Source organism: Trachypithecus francoisi, unplaced genomic scaffold (genome assembly GCF_009764315.1).
Source record: "Trachypithecus francoisi isolate TF-2019V2 unplaced genomic scaffold, Tfra_2.0 Lachesis_group2, whole genome shotgun sequence".
In the NCBI taxonomy this organism is placed as follows: Eukaryota; Metazoa; Chordata; class Mammalia; order Primates; family Cercopithecidae; genus Trachypithecus; species Trachypithecus francoisi.
The window spans coordinates 33,891,604-33,914,731 of NW_022681465.1; the positions used below are offsets into that span (position 1 = coordinate 33,891,604).

At 35.8% G+C, this 23,128-nt stretch overlaps 1 protein-coding gene across 3 annotated transcripts in view; it reads left to right on the plus strand.

Moving 5' to 3' along the window:
- Positions 1-23,128, plus strand: part of SLCO6A1 (solute carrier organic anion transporter family member 6A1) — a 113,908-nt gene that overhangs the window by 9,133 nt on the left and 81,647 nt on the right. For all 3 annotated transcript variants that reach the window (XR_004429713.1, XM_033179024.1, XM_033179025.1), the window contains exons 2-4: positions 4,308-4,565; positions 7,191-7,376; positions 9,231-9,327. Coding sequence is in view for 2 of the 3 variants with exons in the window: in XM_033179024.1 (XP_033034915.1) it covers positions 4,308-4,565; positions 7,191-7,376; positions 9,231-9,327 (541 nt within the window). In the remaining variant the exon portion in view is untranslated. The remainder of the gene's footprint in view (positions 1-4,307; positions 4,566-7,190; positions 7,377-9,230; positions 9,328-23,128) is intronic.

Consider the following 23,128-nt stretch of genomic DNA (forward strand, 5'->3'; position numbering starts at 1 on the left):
AAAAACATTCTGATACATAACATAAAAATGCTTGGAAATGTTTTAAGTAAACTTTTTCAGCTTCACCAATATAATAAAAGCAATTTGTCTATAATTACAAAAATAATATGACCTTTTTATTTGACGGAGTCTCCTTCTGTCGCCCAGGCTGGAGTGCAGTGGTGCAATCTTGGCTCACTGTAAACTTCTGCCTCCTGGGTTCAAGCAATTCTCGTGCCTCAGACTCCCTGAGTAGCTGGGATTACAGGTGCCTGCCACCAGGCCTGGCTAATTTTTGTATTTTTAGTAGATATAGGGTTTCACCATGTTGTCAGGCTGGTTTAGAACTCCTGACCTCAAGTATCCACCCACCTCGGCCTCCCAAAGTGCAGGGATTACAGGTGTGAGCCACTGCACCAGCCAATAATATGACTTTTGATATAATATTCTGTACCAGTCATTGAACCAGGAGAAACAAAACAAACTAACCCTCAAAGATGGAAATCTGGAATTGGTTCTCTGACATGATTAGTCTTGAAGCCAATGACAAAAGTGATATTTGTGCCTGTGAATTATGATTCACTAGAAATCCATGGCATGTAGCAACAAAAAGAGTCATTTAAATTATGCCTAGGATAAAGTTCTTATTGAAGGCAAGACATTGAAAGACAAAACAGCTGCTGCAATTGACTCCTGTGGTGGAATCTTTAACTGCATTGAAAAGTTTACAGAAGGAAAATGAAAAGTTTAGGGTATGATTAGAAAACGTGTGAGCTTCTCTCATAGTTTCATAAGAAACTCTTACTATTTTTAGCCACGTATTTTTGGTCAATACTAACTCTTATTCACAGGCGGCAGAATTACAACATAAGTTGAACTCAAACTCACCAGATCACTTCTGTGGGAGTTGGGGTATTGATTTTAGAAAAAAGAAACCCTGCGAATTAGAATAAAGGCATCTGGGTGAAATTTGGTGAACCTGAGAACCACGAAACCCCAAATCCTGTACCTTCTTTGCCAGTAGAAACAATTATTCCTCTTACATCTTAAGAGAAACAATTCCTTGCTTGAAGACATTGAATTGGCCTCACCTGAGTTAAAGGAATGCTAATTCCCCTTGCTGCCAGACTCATAACTCAAATCAGATTCAGCGTTCCCAGAATGATTAACATAAAATCTATCCTATGAGAAAATATTCTATATACTAAAATTTGCTTGCCACTTCAGTAGTGGTTCAAGACACCAATTAGTTTAGAGTATATGGAACACTCTCTCTTCCGAAATGAAGGAAAATTTGTGCTATTGTACCACTCACTATTAAGAAAGAGGCACAAATTTTGGTGAGTCTCTGTGATTTTTCAATGGTAGAAGTATGCTATGGTAGCATTATATACTTGGTCAGGGGAGGCCTTGAAAAGTAGAGGAAAAAGGAAATCCTCCCTGTGGAAAGAACATTGAGCAGTACATCTGATTGTCCATATTGTCAAACATTGCCCAGTGGTTTGACCATTTGGTAATTAGGAAGGCTGTGTAAGTGGTATGTCTCTCCATATAAGTAGAGTTATCCTATCTGAATATTCACCAAAAGAAAGCCATTGCACAAGAGGCTCTCAATAATGAAGTACATAGACAGGTATGAATATTAGCCAACCTCTTTCCCTAGCCATTCTATCTCTTGTTCAATGGGGTCTTATTTATAGTCACAATTACATCAAGGATGGAGGTTATATGAGAGGTGAATACACGGCCTTACCTTCACCAGAGCTTGTCTGGTTATTGCACTGCTGAATGCCTGCCTCAATACCAGGAAGAGTCAATATAATCTAGGTACTGGCCCCATTCCTTAGTGAAACCAACCAGTTACCTGGAGGCAGGTATTATATAGTTCTGGTTCTGTTATGAAGTGGGCAATAATTTCCCTTCACTAAAATAGACATTTATTTTGAATATGGGTTCTTCTTTTGTCATCATGGACCTGCTAACACTACCATAACTGGACTTAATGAATGCCATATAAAGCATTATAATCATATTTACCAACATGTTGCTTCTAATCAAGGAACTCATTTTACGGTAAAGAAGTATAGTAGAAGGTTCATGTTCATGTAATTCACTGATTTTACTTCATGTCTCAATAACCAGAAACTTTTGGTCTTATAGATAATTATGATGTCTTATTGAAGACTCGGATAAGACTCCTAGTAGTAGACAACATTCAACCACTCCCAGTAGTAGACAACAAGTTTGTAGTGCTGTCCTGTGTGCTTTGAGAGAACAATCTATGTATATTATCTGGGATCAAGGGGTAGAAGAGGGAGTGAATAGTAGAAGAAGGAAGTTATAAATATCAACTATAGTCTCATAACCATTTAGAGAAATAAAATTTGTAGCAGCTCTGCATTTCCTCTTGCTTGTCTTGTGTATTCACACACAAATATGTCATATGTACATTTATGTGTGTATATGTTCATATATGTATATGTTCTGGTTTTTTTTCTCTCTTCTCTTCTTTCCTATTTTATTTTTCTATTAATATTTTATGGAAGGTATAGAACCATATAAATTAATCTCTAGGTTATAGAATATGCCTCAATTAGAAGGGGAATTAATAACCCCACCTTAGAGATAAACTCAATTACTGACAGGACTTATTTCCTACATTGGCTATTATCCTCCTTGGCCACATCTAATGTAAAAGTTAAAGAAAATTCTTATCCTGGGTGCAGCAAAGTTTTTATAGGTTGTTTCCTACTGATATTGGTCTGCTAAAACTAGTTGTGGCTCCAAATCTGGTTCGTGGTTTCTTTGGCAATATATTTCCCCTCAAATATTTAGTTAGTGCTGTGATATATTTGCTTAACTATTGGTGGTAAACTTTACAATTTGGTTTTCAGGTCAAAGAAAATCCATTCAGGTTTGTGATTAAACTGAAGGATTAGCATTACACTGAGATAGATATGGTGATTGATTAGACTATGTATCTCTCTTTTTGGGGGGAAAATGTAACAGCATCTCTGTAAAATGATAATTGTGATACATTAGGCAGAAGCATGATGATATTGCTACTTATTTGATATTAAAATTTAAATATGGGAGGAAAGGTGAAAATGTATACCAAATAGTCTAAAAGATAAACTCTGTAAGTTCTTTGTCTGTTGGCCATGAACTCCATTACTCACTCCTATTTGCAAGGGAATGGGAAGTCTGAAACTACACTTCCCAGAGTTGCTGGGGCCCAGCTGACTTTGACTTACATGTTGCCAATGAATCTGTGGCAGTAGATTTGAAAAAGGGCAAAGGGAAGACTTTCTTTTCCTTTCTGTTTCTGGTGGCGTTTTTGGCATCAGGAGCAATGCTAGGTGATTAAAGGCTCCTGGATTTATGCTCAGGAATAAATGTGATGCTATCAGTACTATAGAGTCCATGAGCTCTGGCACCTGCAAGGGTACCAGAATCAGCAGTTGAGCTCCTTGTCATAGGAAGACTGTGGGCTCTCGGCTTCCTGCAAAAAAAAAAAAAAAAGGTAGTGATTACAGTTCTAACATCAGCAGCAGCAGCAGCAGCAGCAAAAGTAGCAGCAACCTATACACCGGTAACTTTGGTTGCATAGATAACATGAATTTTGATTAGTAACCATTTGGACTCTAACTAATGTACTACTTTTGTAATCAATCCCTACATCAATTAATTTTGTTTCAAATTCTTAGTGTGATTATAATTACTTTTTTCCTAGTTGGATGTTGAGTGATAGAAATATACATAATGTGGTACCATTTATTTCACATTCAAGAACATGAAAAACAATACTTGATATTGTCTAAGGACATATGCATTGCCAAAAATGTTAAAAAGGCTAACAACTGGTAAACTTTAAATACAGGATACTGATTATGGAGGGAAGGGAGACAAATGAGTTTGGGAAGTATGCATTGGGCTTTAACTATTTCGATAATGTTTTATTTTCTATTCTAGATGGTAGATAAATATTATATTAGTAATAGTTTTTAATTTTTTATAATGTGAAATGCAATACATTAAAATAAAGATCAGTACTAAGTGCAATGGCACAGCAATCACTATTCTTTAGGAAATTACTCATAGAAGTAGTTAAAAAATAGCTTCAAAAATTCAATTAGCGAATATTTTGTAGAGGTTAAGGCGTATTTGTGTTTTAGAAAAGGAATTGTTACATGCTTATAGCTTTTAAACATTCAGAATAATGTAAAATAAACTTACATCATGTAATTTAATTTTTGCTTTGTAATAATCATAATAATGCCTTCTTAAAATGCATATCATTGCTTTCTCTTTTTCTTTTTACATTTTAGGTGTGGTGTTTGGTCTTACAGATGTCAGCATTGGCAATGTTCAGAGGGAATATTCTCTGAAAACCACCGAAAAGTTGGCATTGGAATTGAGTTATGATATTTCATCTGGCCTGGTAGCAGTGTTTATAGCATTCTATGGAGACAGAAAAAAAGTAATATGGTTTGTAGCTTCTTCCTTTTTCATAGGACTTGGATCACTTTTATGTGCTCTTCCATTCATTAATGAAGAAAATAATAAAAGTAAGGTAGGAATTGAAGGTAAGTTTTTAAAATATACTGTCATATATCAAATCAACATTCATTCAAATCTTGGCTCAAGGAACTTAAAATAGACTGTGGTAATTGTTTGTCTGTATATCTATCCAGTCATCCATACTGATTTATGTGACCAAGTTTGCTAATTAACTAACTGTAGCATCCTAGTGGACATACATGTCATCATAGAGGAAGTTAATGATTAGTTTTAGTCTATTGATAGAAAACATTTATTTTCAGATGTTGGTCAGTAGGAAGCTCAGTACTGTGATTCCTAGGAGAAGGGAAATAAACAACTTGAATTTTCTTTGAGAAGGCAAGAGTGAATCAATTAGGGGCATGTTTTATGATTATCAGGAGCATGAAGGACCTCCTTGAGTTTATTAATCATGAAATTGAAGTGGGATTTGCATGGTTGTGCAGCTATATCAAGCTTTAAAAGTACAGGTAGGGAGTGGGAAGCAGAGTTATTTTGAGTACGGTTGCAGTTTGACCATGGGGTTGCATGATTTGAAAGAAAGCAAGGTAATTAAAAGTATTTAGATGATAGTGAAAGGAGTAAGGACATGAAGGGGACATCGGGATAGTGAAAAGGAGCAGAATCAATGGATTATACGCCCTGACAAATTTTTAAGGATTGTTGGAATTGGGTTGCTAGAAAGAGTGAGTGGAAAGATAGGAGTGGTTAGAATGTAGATGCTTGAAATTATCATTGGGAAAGGTTTGTAGTTATTATTTTTGACATTTTAAATGACTAGCTGTATTTTGTCTGTTCTCAGTCTGCTATAAAGAACTACCTGAGACTGGGTAATTTATAAAGAAAGAACATTTAATTGACTCACACTTCTTCAGCCTGTACAAGAGGGCTGGGGAGGCCTCAAGAAACTTACAATGATAGTGGAAGTTGAAGGGGAAGCAAGCATATCTTCACATTGTAGCAGGAGAGAGCGAGCAAAGTGGGGAGTGTTACACACTTTCAAACAACCTAATCATATGAGAACTCACTCACTATCATGAGAATAGCAAGGGGGAAATCTGCTCCCGTGATCCAGTCACCTCCCACCAGGTCCCTCCTGCAACACTGGGAATTACAATTCGACATGAGATTAGGGTGGGGACACAGAGCCAAACCATATCACTAGCTAAGGTAGGTGGAGTACAGTGCATAACAGGAAAAACGTTCAAGGAACTAAGAGGTCAGGGCGTTGGAAATATCACATAGACACTGATATCACAAGTTAATATGTCTGTACAAAATTGAACCTTCAGCATTTGAATGACAGTTCTAGAGACTACCTCCTACTTTATATGGAGTCAAAATCATTTCACATGGATACTAAACCAGCTGAAAGTTTCATTTGTATACTGTATTGCAATCTACACTTTCATAGTGTTTCCACAATTTTTTTTTTTTTTTTTTTTGAGACGGAGTCTTGCTCTATCGCCCAGGCTGGAGTGCAGTGGCCGGATCTCAGCTCACTGCAAGCTCAGCCTCTGGGGTTTATGCCATTCTCCTGCCTCAGCCTCCCGAGTAGCTGGGGAGTACAGGTGCCCGCCACCTCGCCCGGCTAGTTTTTTGTATTTTTTAGTAGAGACAGGGTTTCACGGTGTTAGCCAGGATGGTCTCGATCTCCTGACCTCGTGATCCACCCGTCTCAGCCTCCCAAAGTGCTGGGATTACAGGCTTGAGCCACCGCGCCCTGCCTCCACAATATTATTTTAAGAGCATTTTGTTAAATGTCAACCCGAATGACCATGGCCAATATAGTCTAATAGTATTGCCTGGATATACCAATCTACAAACAAATTTAATTACACAAGCATTTACTTAATATTGTTATATAACCATGTAAATAAAAAAAAAGTATAAGAAATACACTATGACCTGAAAGAAATTAAAATCTAGTGGATGATCACATAATGACTAACTCTAATGGAAAGAAATGTTCACTGTATAATGCCTTGTCCTTATGAACATATGTTCTGAAAGTTAGTGGGTCTAAAATGGGAAATTATTTAATCAGAGTGAAACAAAGTGAATATAAAGATTGTTAAAGAGGTGAACATAAAACTAAACTCAGAAGGTACTCTTTGATAATGCAGATAATCTAGAACATTAGAAATACTTTTAGCCTAGGGTCAAAAGTCAGGGAACTAGATGTCAAATTTAAGAGGAATATGTGTATGTGTAAATGCATATATATAAATACACAAACATATCTGTGCACACATACATACAATCATGCATGCACATTTCTGTTTTGGTTTATAATATATGCATCTTTTGCAGGATTCCCACACAATTTCTTCCTTTTTTTTAATCTTTTATTTTGGAGACGGGGTCGGTCACAATATGTTGCCCAGGCTTGTCACAATCCTCTCACTTCACCTTTCCGAGTAGCTGGTACTACAGGTGTGTGTTGTGTCTGGTCCAAATTGTGTGATGGCATTTTTTGAGAACGTGATGATTGATTGCAGTACTACTACATTCAATGTAAATGAAATGTTAACTAAAAGAAAAAAGCATAATTTTGGAAATAGCTTGTAAAATATTTGATAAAGAATGCTGCACATTTGTTTTATGTTTGAGTTCAATTAACAAAAATGTAATCATTGTCTTTTCAAAAGATATTTGCACAGAAATAAAGGTTGTCAGTGGTTGCCAGAGCAGTGATGCATCGTTCCAATCAAAATACCTGTATTTCGTCACCCTTGGGCAAACTATGCAGGGAATAGCAGGAATGCCTCTTTATATCCTTGGAACAACCTTTATTGATGAGAACATTGCTACACACTCAGCTGGTATCTATGTAGGCAAGTTTTACCTCCTCTATTATGATTGACCCATTTTGATTTTCCTTGAATTTTGGTATGCATATCTAAGCTGATACAAAAGTATTATTGGCCCTTATGATAACATTGTAATAAATAACTAGTATACCAAACCTCCAAATCACATTGATTCACATAATTCTGAGGAGTTGTTTGAGATTTGGGATTCTAGACATGTCACCTGAATGTCACCAAAAATACATAGAGCAATTGAAAAAATACATACTTTTGGCCAGGCATGGTGGTTCATGTCTGTAATCCTAGAACTTTGAGAGGCTGAGGCAGGCAGATCACTTTAGTTCAGGAGTTCAAAACCAGCCTGCTCAACATAGTGAAACCCTGTCTCTACTAAAAATACAAAAAAATTAGCCAGGTATGGTGGCGAGCACCTGTAATCTCAGCTACTCTGGAGGCTGAGTCAGGAGACTTGCTTAAACCTAGGAGGTTGAGATTGCAGTGAGCCAAGATCGCACCACTGCTGCCTGGGTGACAGAGAAAGACTCTCAAACAAAAAAACAAAAAATACCTTCTTAAGTAATAAAAATTATACTCTTTATGTATATGTGTATGCACATTTATAATATGTATATTCATATATATATATATACACTTAATAATAGCATACTATCCCTATTTACAATGTCTATGCTACTGTCTCCCATAAGAAGTAATCCTGGCTATATCTCAGAATAATCTATACTCTCTTATATTGCAATAGATTCTGGTCCTGGTAGATCATCTATTTGTACAGGGTTATCTAACTATCACTTTTGAAAATAAATTTAAAGTTGTTTTTATATACTTATTGTGAAGGTATATTGACACATCCTGGTAGCTAAGGTGAAGGGTGCAGAAGTAATGATAACTTTAAAGTATCACCTTGCTAGAGCACCCCAAATTAAATAAAATAAGACATTTGAATTTCTAGTTATAGTGAATATATTTTATTTATATTACACTAACTATATATATTAAATAAGGTATAATGAATTATATACTGAGTTTCTCTACTACATACATTGGATAATACGTATGATGGTTAGTTTTATGTGTTTGCTTGGTTAGGTTATGACACCTGGTTGTATGGACAAACACTAGATGTTTTGGTGATGGTTGTTTTTAGATGCGATGAACATTTACAATCCTCAGAATTTGAGCAAAACTGATTTCATAATGTGGGTGGGCCTCATTCAATCAGTTGAAGGTTCTATGAGCAAACACTGAGGTTTTCTGAAGAAGCAATTCTACCTAAAGACTGTAACATCAACTGCAACATCCAGCCTGCTGGTCTGCCCTACGAATTTGGTACTTGCTAGGCCTCACAATTGTATTTTGTATGAACCAATTCCTCAAAATGAATCTCTCTGTTTTCTCTCTCTTTGTTGTTTGAAGGTGATTTTTATTTTTGTGTTTAATTTTTTTTTTTAATTTCAGTAGTTTCAGGGGGAACAGGTGGTATCTGGTTACATAGATAAGCTCTTTAATGATGATTTATGAGATTCTGATGCACCTATCCCCCAAGCAGTGTACATTATACCCAATATGCAGTCTTTTATCCCTCACCCACCTCTCATCATTACCCCCGAGTCCCCAAAGTCCATTATATCATTCTTATGCTTTTGCATTCTCAAAGCATGGCTCCCACTTGTGAGAACATAATGATGTTTGGTTTTCCATTACTGTTTTTCTCTCTCTTTTACTGGTTTTGTTTCTCTGGAGAACTCTGACTAACACAGAATGCTATGAAAAGCTTTCAGAAATAATCAATTTCAGTCCATTTTTATCATAACAAAGCTGGCTTATGAAATTGCTTGATGTTCATTGTTTATTTTACAGGTATTGCAGAATGTATGTCAATGATTGGATATGGTATGGGTTATGTGATAGGAGCACCACTAGTTAAAGTCCCTGAGAATAGTACTTCTGCAACAAAGTAAGGCATTATTTTTTCTTTCTTTTGTTTACATTGTATAAAATATTTACTAAATAGCTACCATAGCTTACAAATAAACACACATATTTAATTTGTAATAACCATAGTTTTAGAAGAAGTATATGCAAATGTGACTTATATGCACATATTTGTACACATAAATACATTTAAAATATATATCTTAAACATTTTTAAGTGTATAGTACAGCACTGTTAACTATGTGCACATTGTTTTTCAATATATATCTAGAATTTCTGCATCTTGCAAAAATGCAGTCATTGTTTTACTTTCTGTTTCTGAGAGTTTGACTGTTTTAGACACCTTATAAAACTGGAATCATGCAGTATTTGTCTTTTTGTGATTGACTTATTTCACTTTAAATAATATTTTGAAGTTTCATGCATGTTGTAGCATATAACAGGATATCCTTCTTAATTTAAGGCTGAATAATACTCCACAGTATTATTGTACATACCACATTGGCTTTATTCATTCATTTTTCAATGGACATTGAAGTTGCTTCCAGCTCTTTACTATTGTGAATAATGCTGCAATTAATACAGGTGTACAAATATCCCACAGATATCCTGTTGTCAATTCTTTTGTATATATACTCAGAAATTGGATTGCTAGATCATAAAGTAAGTCTATTTTTCCAATTTTATTTTTTGAAAAACTTTTATACTGTTTTTTATAAAAACGGCACCGTTTTACATTCCTGCAGTGCACAGGGTTCCAATTTCTCCACATCCTCACCAATACTTGTTTTTTCTGTTTGTTTGTTTTTCTGATAGTGACCATCCTAATGGATCCAAGGTGATACCTTATTATGGTTTTGATTTGCATTTCCCTGATTATTAGTGGTGTTGAGTATCTTTTCAATGCTTCTTGACCATTTGTATACCTTCTTTTATCAATCCAAGTCCTTTGGCCATTTTTAATTCAGCTTGCTTTTTTGTTGCTGTTGGGCTGAAGTTCTTTATATATTCTGCATATACATGGTTTGCAAATGTTTTCTGCCATTCTGCAGGTTGCCTTTTCACTTCACCAATTGTTTCCTTTACTGCAAAAAAGTTTTTAAGTTCTGTGTAGTGCATTCGTCTGTTTTTGGTTTGCTGCCTAGGCTTTTGGTGTAATATCCTAAAAATAATCGTCAAATCCAATGTCACGAAGCATTCTCCCTATGCTTTCCTCTAAGAATTTTATGGTTTCAGGCCTTGTGTTTAGATGTCTAATCCATTTTGAGTTAATTTTTGTATATGGTATAAGGTAAGGGTCCAACTTTATTCTTCTGCATGTGGATATCCAGTTTTCCCAGCATTGTTTTTTGAAGACAATTCTTTGCACATTGCATAGCGTTGGCACCCTTGTCAAAGATCATTTGACCATATATATGAGGGGTTATTTCTGGGTTCTCTGTTCTATTTCATTTGTCTATGTGTCGGTCTTTATACCAGTACCCTACTGTTTTGAGGACTGTAGCTTTGCAATATATTTGAAATCAGGAAGTGTTATGCCTCCAACTTTGTTTTTCTTTTTCAAGACTGATTTGGCTGTTCAGGGTCTTTTCTGATTCCACATGAATTTTTCTTATTTTTGTAAAAAATGCCATTGGAATTTTGATAGGGATTGCATTAAATCTGTGTTTCATTTTGGGCTGTATAAGCATTTTAACAATATTCTAATTCTAAGAATATTAATATTAACTCTCGTGTGTAATCCATAAACATGGGATAGCTTTACATCTATTTGTGTCTTTACTATTTTTCAGCAATGTTTTATAGTTTGCAATGTGCAAGTCTTTCTCCTTGTACACTGTTCATTGTTAGTGTATGGAAATGCAACTGATATTTGTGTGTTGATATTGCATCCTGCAACTTTACTAAATTCATTTAGTAGTTCTAATAGTTAGGCATACGGTATGTGTATGCATGTATGTATGATCCTTAGGGTTTTCTATATATAAGATTATGTCATCTGAGAACAAAGATAATTTTACTTCTTCCTCTCCAATTTGGATGCCTTTTATTTCTTTTTCTTCTCCAATTTTTCTGGCTAGGACCTTCCAGTACTATGTTGAACATGGGGAGAACAAACTATGGATTTGTTCTGGATCTTAGAAAACTTGCTGGTTTTCACCATTGAGCATGATGTTAACTGTAGGCTTTTAATATAAGACCTTTACTAGGTTGAGGTGTAATTTCCTTGTATTCCTAGTTTTCTCAGTGTTTTTGTCATAAAAGGGCATTGAATTTTGTCAAAAGCTTTTTCTGAATCAATTAATATGATCATGTGGTTTTTCTCTATTATGTTAATGTGGTGTATTATACTGATTTATTTTCATATGCTGAACCATCTTTATATTCCAGGAATAAATCCCACTTGATTATGATGTATAATCCATTTAATATGCTGTTACATTCAATTTGCTTGTGTTTTGATTAGAATTTTTTTCATCAGTATTCATCAGAGGTATTAGTCTGTAGTTTTCTTGTAGTATCTTTTTCTAGGTTTAGTATTAGAGTAGGTTTGCCACATAGAAAGAATTTGAAATGTTCCCTCCTCTTCAATTACTTGGAGGATTTTGAGGAGGATTATTGTTAATGCTTATTGAAATATTTGGTACGGTTCTCCAGTGAAGCTATATGGCCCTGGGCTTTCCTTTTTTAGGAGGTTTTTGACAGTTGATTCAATCACCTTACTAGTTACAGGTCTGTTCAGATATTTTATTTCTTTGTCATTTTGTTGGTAGATTGAATGTTTCTAGAAATGTATCCATGTCTTCTAAGTTATCTAATTTGTTGGGATATAATTATTCATAGTAGTTTCTTGTGATTCTTCTTATTTCTGTGGCATTTAGTTGTAAAGTCTTCCACTCATTTCTGATTTTTGTTATTTGAGTCTTATTTCCTTTTTCTTAATTTCTCTGGCCAAGGTTTGTCAATTTTGTTAATCTCTTTTAAAAAACTATCTCTTTGTTTTGTTTATTTTCTCTATGGTTTTCCCAGGCTCTGTTTCATTTACAGTAATTCTGCTGTAATCTCTGCTATTTCCTTTCAACAGTTTTATAAATATATATTTTAAAACTGTGTTTTAATTATATATTGGGAACTAGTACCATCAGTTACCTCCTCTTCAACTTTTCTTGTTCTCTTTTTGAGATGATGGAGTTAATTAAGGAACTATACCTACCACTTTAAGAAAATAGAGAAGTGAACCTTTCATTTCTGAAATTCTGAGTTCATATGAAGGAAGAACTAGTAGAAACTGAGATACCAAAGAATGGTTCCATGGTTGTTTATTGCTACAGATATTACCTGGAAACTATCCTGCTAGGTCCCCTGGCAACTCACTTGGGTTCTTACCTAGCTAGTATAAATTTTTGGTAACTACCAGACAAATACCATAAAAGGGAACAGATAAGTTTTCAGGGAATAAGCTGTGTTCTGAATATATTTTGTTTGCCTCTCTAAATTTACTCTTCGTCTTTCTAACATCTTCTCCATCCTCCTCTGCTCAGGGAGGCTGACCTGTATTGACAGCCTGTATTCCTCTGTACTCTAGATTTCACTTAGGTTTTGCCACTGAGAGTCACTGGCAGATAAGAAGGCAGGGGAAGCTTAAGATTACGGCATTTATTCTTTCAGGTTCTTCCTGAAGGCTTGTACCTAGATTGGTTGTATTTCTCTTCTAAAGGTCATGGCTATCAGCAGGATACTCTCAACATTTATTAAGCACTGTTCCAATGACATTCAGGGCTGTGATAAGAGGTTGCTACTATTGCTAGCCCCAGAATGTTATACTATGCCTTGTTATTTTCCCTGAAGTCTGCCCACATTACTAAAAATATTTCCCTTATCCCTCTTCAAATGATCTAGTGTGAGTTAAGTATACATTTTCTACCAGGATTCTGAGTGATATTAGAAGTAGTATCAGAAGTAGCAATAGGGTTCCAGAACTATGTTGAATGTTTGTGTGCACAGATATTCTTGCTAGTGATAAATTGGACATAGTTATTAAAATTATCACAGGTTGTGGATTGGGATTAAGGCTTTAGGAAATTAAGTGGGCATAGCACTTAATTCAAATGACAAAAGTAATTTTAAAAAATTCTGGGTTGTATGGGTTATTTTAAAAATGCTAGAGAATATTTCCAGAGAAAAGGAAACATTTAAGGGTGTGAATGTTCAGAAAGGAATGGCCGCTCCATTATGGCTTCACTAAACAGTGACCTTAAGATACAGGAAATCCTTCTAGCAGTTAGAACTTCAGGCTGTCCTGTATTAAGGTTGTCCACTTAATATAGGAGAGATGGCCTGAGGTATAAATATCTAATGATTTATATTCAGCTTCTTTGGGTAGTTAGAGACTTAGAGCAAGACTGGAAAATACGTGATAAGAAGAACATGTGATTGAACCTCTCTGAAGGGGCACATGAAGAAGGGATTTACTTTGGAAGGTTCTCAAGTCAGTTGAACAATATGACCAATCCTGTTAATGTCAGTGAGCCTCCGTCTCTTTTTTAAAAACCAACCTAGGTCTTCATTAATGGGCTCATGTGAAAAATGACCATGGAGAAATCATTACAACAACTCATGAAAGAACAACCATGCCCCAAGAAAGGAGACAACAACAGCTAACTCCACTGCCTATAACATCCTGGCTAACAGAGGTCCTGAGTCTCTCCACATGACACCTTTATTACAAGCACAAACGACAATGGAGAAAACTGGTGCACTAAACAAAACCACAACCAAGGACCTTAACAGAGTCCACTGCATTCCCCTGCTACCTCCACCAGAACAGGTGCCAGATTCCACGGCTGAGAGGCCTTAAGAAAATCACATTATAGAATCTTTAGAGACACTCCCCAGTACCAGCCTGAAGCCTGGTAGTTCCACTGGGTAGCTAGACCAGAAGAGAAATGATAATCGCTACAATACAGCTTTCAGGAAGCCCCATCGCTAGGGAAAGCAGGAGAGCACCACATCTCCTGCTCAAGGGAACACTCCATGAGACAAAAAATCCTTCAAAAAATTAGTGAATCCAGGAGATGGTTTTTTGAAAAGAGTAGCAAAATAGATAGACTGCTAGTAAGACTAATAAAGAAGAAAAGAGAGAAGAATCAAATACACACAATAAAAAATGATAAAGGGGATATCACCACTGATCCCACAGAAATATAAACTACCATCAGAGAATACTATAAACTCCTCTATGCAAATAAACTAGAAAATCTAGAAGAAATGGATAAATTCCGGGACACATAGACCTTCCCAAGACTAAACCAGGAAGAAGTTGAATCTCGGAATAGACCAGTAACAGGCTCTGAAATTGAGGCAATATTTAATAGCCTGCCAACGAAAAAAAGTCCAGAACCAGACAGACTGACAACTGAATTCTACCAGAGGTACAAAGAAGAGCTGGTACCATTCCTTCTGAAACTATTCCAAACAATAGAAAGGGGGAGGGAATCCTCCCTAACTCATTTTATGAGGCAAGCATCATCCTGATACCAAAGCCTGGCAGAGACATAACAAAAAAAGAGAATTTTAGGCCAATATCCCTGATGAACATCAATGCGAAAATCCTCAAGAAAATACTGGCAAACCAAATCCAGCAGTTCATCAAAAAGCTTATCCACCATGATCAAGTTGGCTTCATCCCTGGGATGCAAGGCTGGTTCAACATATGCAAATCAATAAACAAAATCCATCACATAAACAGAACCGATGACAAAAACCACGATTATCTCAATAGATGCAGAAAAGACCTTCGACAAAATTCAACAGCCTTTCATGCTAAAAGCTCTCAATAAACTAGGGATTGATGGAACGTATCTCAAAATAACTATTGATGACAAACCCACAGCCAATATCATACTGAATGGGCAAAACCTGGAAGCATTCCCTTTGAAAACTGGCACAAGACAAGGATGCCCTCTCTCACCACTCCTATTCAACATAGTATTGGAAGTTCTGGCCAGGGCAATCAGGCAAGAGAAAGAAATAAAGGGTATCCAATTAGGAAAAGAGGAAGTCTAATTGTCCCTGTTTGCAGATGACATGATTGTATACTTAGAAAACCCATCATTTCAGCCCCAAATCTCCTTAAGCTGATAAGCAACTTCAGCAAAGTCTCAGGATACAAAATCAATGTGCAAAAATCACAAGCATTCCTATACACCAAGAACAGACAGACAGCAAAATCATGAGTGAACTCCCATTCACAATTACTACAAAGAGAATAAAATACCTAGGAATCCAACTTACAAGGGATGTGAAGGACCTCTTCAAGGAGAACTACAAACCACTGTTCAACAAAATAAAAAAGGACACAAACAAATGGAAGAATATTCCATGCTCATGGATACGAAGAATCAATATCGTGAAAATGGACATACTGCCCAAGGTAATTTATAGATTCAATGCCATCCCCATCAAGCTACCAATGACTTTCTTCACAGAATTGGAAAAAACTACTTTAAACTTCATGTGAAACCAAAAAAGAAGCCTGCACAGGCAAGGCAATCCTAAGCCAAAAGAACAAAGCTGGAGGCATCAAGCTACCTGACTTCAAACTATACAACAAGGCCACAGTAACCAAAACAGCATGGTACTGGTACCAAGACAGACACATAGTACAATGGAACAGAACAGAGGCCTCAGAAATAACACCACACATCTACAACCATCTGATCTTTGACAAACCTGATAAAAACAAGCAATGGGGAAAGGATTTCCTATTTAATAAATGGTGCTGGGAAAACTGGCTAGCCATATGTAGAAAGCTGAAACTGGATCTTTTCCTTGCACCTTATACAAAAATTAACTCAAGATGGATTAAAGACTTAAACGTAAGACCTGAAACCATAAAATCCCTAGAAGAAAACCAAGTACCTGCTGTCTTCAAGAGACTCACATAATACATAAGGACTCACATAAACTTAAAGTGAAAGGGTAAAAAAAGATATTCCATGCAAATGGTAACTAAAAGTGAGCAGGAGTAGCTTATATCAGACAAAAGACAAAAAGACTTTAAAGCAACAACAGTTAAAAAAGAAAAAGAGGGATATTATAAAATGATAAAAAGTCTAGTTCAACAGGAAAATGTCACAATCCTAAATATATATGCACTTAATGCTGGAGCTCCTAAACTTTTAAAATAATTACTACTCGATGTAAGAAATGAGATAGATGACAACACAATAATAGTGGGGCTTCAATACTCCACTGACAGTGCTAGATAGGTCATCAAGACAGAAAGTCAACAAAGAAACAATGGACTTAAGATATACCCTAGAACAAATGAACTTAACAGATATTTACAGAACATTCTACCCAACAACTGCAGATATATTATTTTCATCAACACATGAAACATTCTCCAAGATAGACTGTATGATAGGCCATAAAATATGTCTCGATAAATTTAAGACAATCGACATCATATCAAGTATCCTCTCAGACCACAGTGGAATAAAATTGGAAATCTACTCCAAAAGGAAGCCTCAAAACCATGCAAATACATGGAAATTAAACAACCTGCTCCTGAATGATTACTGGATCAATAATGAAATCAATGTGAAAATTAAACATTTCTTTGAACTGAACAATAATAGTGATACAAACCTATCAAAACCCCTGGGATAGAGCAAAAGCAAGGCTAAAAGGAAAGTTTATAGCATTAAATGCCTACATAAAAAACTCTGAAAGAGCATGATTAGACCATTTAAGGTCACACTTCAAGGAACTAGAGAAACAAGAATGAATCAAACACAAAATCAGAAGTAAAGAAATAACAAAGATCAGAGCAGAACTAAATGAAATTGAAACAAAAAATACAAAAGATAAATGAAACACAAAGCTGGTTCTTTGAAAAGATAAACAAAATATATAGACCATTAGTGAGATTAACCAGGAAAGAAAGATGATTCAAATAACCTCAATTAGAAATGAAATGGGAGATATTACTACTGATACCACACAAGTACAAAAGAACATTCAAGGACACTGATATGGTTTGGCTGTGTCCTTACCCAAATCTCACCTTCAATTGTAATAATCCCCACATGGTGAGGGTGGGGCCAAGTGGAGATAATTGAATTGTAGGGGCAATTTTCCGCATACTGTACTCGTATGTAGTGAATAAGTCTCATGAGATTTGATGGTTTTATAAATGGAAGGTCCCCTGCAAAAGATCTCTTGCCTGCCACGAGTTTTGTTATTTTTTTTAAGAGATTCTCACCCAGGCTGAAGTGCAGTGGTGTAATCACAACTCACTAAAGCCTCGATTCCTGGACTCAGGTGATCTTCCCACCTGTAGAATAGCTGGGATTACAGGCATGCATCATCATACCAGGATAATGTTTTTGTATTTTTGGTAAAGACGAGGTTTACAAAGGAATCAGAACTTCATATACACCATATGCAAAAAATCACAATATACAAAAATCAACTCAAGATAGATTAAAGACTTAAATGTAAAACCCAAAGCTATAAAAACCCTAGAAGAAAACCTAGGCTGTACCATTCAGGAATAGGCATGGGCAAAGATTTCATGATGAAGACACCAAAACAATTGCAATAAAAGCAAAAATTGATGATTGAGATCTAATTAAACTAAAGAACTACTGAACAGCCAAAGAAACTATCAACAGAGTAAACAGGCAACCTACAGAATGGGAGAAAATTTTGACAAACTATGCATCTGACCAAAGTCTAATAATATCCAGCATTGATAAGGAATATAAATTTACAAGAAAAAAAAAAAAAACAACTCCATTAAAAAGTGGGCAAAGGACATGAACAGACACTTCTCAAAAGAAGACTTACATGTGGCCCACAATCATATGAAAAAAGTCTCAACATCACTAATCATTAGAGAAACGCAAATCAAAACCACAATGAGGTACTATCTCACATAAGTCACAATGGCTATTAAGAAGTCAAAAAATTACAGATGATGGTGAGGCTGTGGAGAAAAAGGAACTCTTTTACACTCTTGGTGGGAGTATAAATTAGTTCAACCATTGTGGAAGACAGTGCAGTAATTCCTCAAAGACCTAGAGACTGAAATACCATTCAACCTAGCAATCCTATTACTGGGTATATACCCAAAGATAAACATCATCCAATTAGAAAGACACATGCATATGTATGTTCATTGCAGCATTATTCACAATAGCAAACAAATAGAATTGATCTAAATGCCCATCAATGATAGACTAGACAAAGAAAATGTGGTAAATATACACCATGGAATACTATGCAGCCATAAAAAGGAATGAGATTGTGTCCTTTGGAGGGATATGAATGGAGCTGGAGGCCATCATCCTTAGTAAACTAATGCAGGAATAGAAAACCAAATACCATATTTTCTCTCTTACAACTGGGAGCTAAATTACAAGAACACATAGATACATAGATGGGAAAAACAGCTGGGGCCCACTGGAGGGCAGAGGGTAGGGGGAGGAAGAGGATCAGAAAAAGTATCTAATTGATACTAGACTTAATAGCTGGTTGATGAAATAATCTGTAAAACAACCCCCCCCCGACACACATTTACTTATTTAACAAACCTTCACATCCTGCACTTATACCCATGAACTTAAAATAAAAGTTAAAAAGAAAAAAGAGAATCACAGTACTAACTAATACAAATATTCTGAGTTACTGGTTGGGGAGGAATGGGTTTCTGCTATATAATAGCAGAGACAGGCATGACTTTGTTTGAAATCCAGGGGATTTATTTGATTTTTAGTATTCACATTGTCCAGTAGTTCTTTTTAATGAATAACTGCCTCAAGTCATTAAAGAAAATACCACAAAGGCTCAGATCCTATAGGAATGATAGTTAGGGTCACCTCACCAGTTGAAGTATTCTTTCCAACCAAGGTACTAGTTGAGGGTAAGGTATTCATAAAATAGATGGTGAACAAAGGAAGATGTGATGGTAACCTCAGACCTTGTCACTACTAATGATGCAGGGACAGTAGCAACTAGGTTTTTTTGGTAATTTTCTTCTAATTTTTATTTTTCTAGGTTATATGATGAGCCCTGGTAATGGTAACTATTTTAGACATAATACCTTTCTCTCAACGTACTTGAGACAAATAATTTGAGATAAATACGTGAGGGCACACTATTAATTTGAGAAATGATACTAGGAAGCATGATAGGGTAGTGTGGAAATAAGCACAGGAAGTTAAAGAAGACAATAAAGTGTTCGTTATATTGAGCAATTTACTGTTTGGGGCAACTAGGACTCAATCCCACTGGAGAACTCTGGTGGACAGTGTAAGATAAGAGTTATCCCAGATATATATATATATATATATATATATATATATATATATATATATCTCCACTAACTCCTGGAAATTGTTGGTCAAGCGACGCTCCTGGAGTTAATATTCAGCCCTAGGATTTCTGATCTGCTCTCTGAGAACTGGGCCAAGCATAGAGTTCCTGCTATTCAAAGTTATTCATTTGCTATATATGGGAGTGGTGAATGCCTAGGTGACATAATACAAATGGGACACTAACAATGTCTTCTATAATAATGTTTTAGTTTTCAGTTGTAAATATATTTGAATTGTTATAATGCCATAATTGTATAATAGCTAACAGGATTTGGTGTAGTTATCTCAAGAATTTTCTCACCCAAGAATTTTGTTTTTTCCAGCAAAGAGCACTAATAGATTCTGAGGTACAAAAGTGATACCATCAGTTTGCTGCTATAGTTCCACTCTCTACTTTTCTCCACTCTGCTCTGTACCTAAAGAGGCTGACCTATTATAGACGACATTATTGGTCTCCTTTACAATCTAGCTTAGTTTTAGGCTTGGCTTGTGAAGAGCACTGGCAAGAGATCTGAGAGCATGAGGAAACTTAAATCTGGATATTTATTCTTTCCTCTCCTTTCCTGATGAATCTCAATGGCTTGGTGGTGTCTCTTTAATAAAGGCTACATTTGTCTTATGACCCTCTGATACAATCACCTATAGAGTTCACTTCACTTCTGTCTCCTCTTGCCTCTTCAGGCACCTTTTCAGGTGGTAATGGCTGCCTTCTGTTGCGAGACCCAGGATACCATCTCTTCCTATTCAGATTTAAACTTTCCTTATGTCACTTAAATAGTCTCTTTTATTAAATTACTCAAAGGAATGTATTATTAGAACTCAGTATGTATGCTAGCCTTCTGTATTTTTTTGAAATTACTGCTTATATCCTGTCTTATTTTTATATTGGTTCATTATTTCTTATAGATTTATAAAAATTCTTCACTTATTATGGATATTAATTGTTTGCTAGACCTATGACAAATAATTTCTCCCAATCTGTCCTTAAACTTTGTATATGGTATATTAAACAAACTTTAAAAGTTTTTATATCATCAAATATATCAATATTTTTCTTTCCATAAACTTTGAATGTTCTTTCTTTCTTAAGAAGTTCTTTTTTTTTTTATTTCGATAGTTTTGGGGGAACAGGTGTTAGGTGAATAAGTTCTTTAGCGGTTATTTCTGAGATTTTGGTGCACCCACCACCTAAGAAGTGTGCACTGTACTCAATGTGTAGTCTATTATCCCTCACCCCCCATCCTGCCGTTCCCTGCAAGTCCCTCAAGGCCATTACATTTCTTCTTACGCCTTTACATCCTCATAGCTTAGCTCCCACTAATGAGTGAGAACATGCCCAATTCCGTCCAGTTGCTGCAAATGCCATTATTTTGTTCCTTTTTTTTGTTTTTGTTTTTGTTTTTTTTTTTGAGACTGAATTTTGCTCTTGTCGCCCAGGCGGTAGTGCAATGGCACGATCTCAACTCACTGTAACCTCCGCCTCCCGGGTTTACGCAATTCTCCTGCCTCAGCCTCTCGAGTAACTGCGATTACGGGCATGTGCCACCACGCCCGGATAATTTTGTATTTTTAGTAGAGATGGGGTTTCTCCACGTTGGTCAGGCTGGTCTTGAACTCCCGAGCTCAGGTGATCCTCCTGCCTCGGCCTCCCAAAGTGCTGGGGTTACAGGTGAGCCACCGTGCCCGGACTATTTTGTTCCTTTTTATGGCGGAGTAGTATTCCATGATGTATATATACCACATTTTCTTTATCCACTCATTTGTTGATGGGCTTTTAGGCTGGTTCCATATTTTTGCAATTGCAAGTTGTGCTACTATAGACATGTATGTGCAAGGGTCTTTTTCATATAATGACTTATTTTGTTCTGGGTGGATACCCAGCAGTGATATTGTTTGATCAAATGGTAGTTCTACTTTCAGTTCTTTAAGAAATCTCCATACTGTTTTCCACAGTGATCGTACTAGTTTACATTTCCACCAGCAGTGTAAAAGTATTCCTTTCTCACCACATCCACACCAACATCTACTAATTTTTATTTTTTAATTATGGGCATTCTTGCAGGAGTAAGGTAGTATCTCATTGTGGTTTTAACTTGTCTTTCCTTGGTAATTAGTGATATTGAGCATTTTTTCATATTTTGTTGGGCATTTATGTATTGTCTTTAGAGAATTGTCTCTTGATGTCTTTTGCCCACTTTTTGATGGGATTTTTTTTTCTTGCTGATTTGTTTGAATTCCTAGTTGATTCTGGATATTAGTCCTCTGTCACATGCATAGTTTGCAAATATTTTCTCCCACAAGGTGGGTTGTCTGTTTTCTCTGCTGATTATTTCTTTTGCTCTGCAGAAGCTTTTCTGTTTAATTAGGTCTCATCTTTATTTTTGCTTTTGGGATTTGCTTTGGGATTCTTGTTCATTAACTCTTTGCCTAAGCCAATATCTAGAAGAGTTTCTATGATATTTTCTAGAATTTTTATGATGTCAGGTCTTAAATTTGAGTCTTTGATCCATCTTGAGTTGATTTTTGTATAAGGTAAGACAATAAGGTAAGACTTGAGTCGATTTTTGTATAAGTGGGCAATGAGGATCCAGTTTCATTCTTCTATATGTTGCTTGCCAATTATCCAAACACCATTTGTTGAATAGGATGTCCTTTCCCCAATTAAAGTTTTTGTTTGCTTTGTCAAAGATCAGTTGGTTGCAAGTATTTGGCTTTATTTATAGGTTCTCTATTCTGTCCCATTGGTCTATATACCAGTAGCATGCTGTTTTGCTGACTATAACCTTGTAGTATATTTTGAAGTCAGGTAGTGTGATGCCTCTAGATTTGTTATTTTTCCTTAGTCTTGCTTTGGCTATGCAGGCTCTTTTTCAGTTCCATGTGAATTTTAGGATTGTTTTTTCTAGTTCTGTGAAAAATGCTGTTGGTACTTTGATGGAAATTGCATTGAATTAATAGATTGCTTTTGGCAGTATGGTCATTTTCACAATATTGATTCTATCCATTCATAAGCATGGAATGTGCTTCTATTCATTTATGTCACCTATGATTTCTTTCAGCAGTGCTTTGTAGTTTTCCTGGTAGTGGTCTTTCGCCTCCTTGGTTGGGTATGTTCCTAAGTATTTTTTATTTTATTTTATTTTATTTTATTTTATTTTATTGCAGCTGTTGTAAAAAAGATTGAGTTCCTGATTTGTTTATCAGGTTGGTCACTGTTGGTGTATAGCAGTGCTACTGATTTATGTACATTGATACATTATCCTGAAACTTTACTGAATTCATCAGTTCTTGGAGCTTTTTGAATGGGTCTTTATGGTTTTCTAGGTATATGATCATATCATTGGTGAACAGTAACAGTTTGACTTCCTCTTTACTGATTTGGATGCGCTTTATTTCTTTCTCTTGTTTGATTGCTCTAGCTAGGACAATAAGTTCTT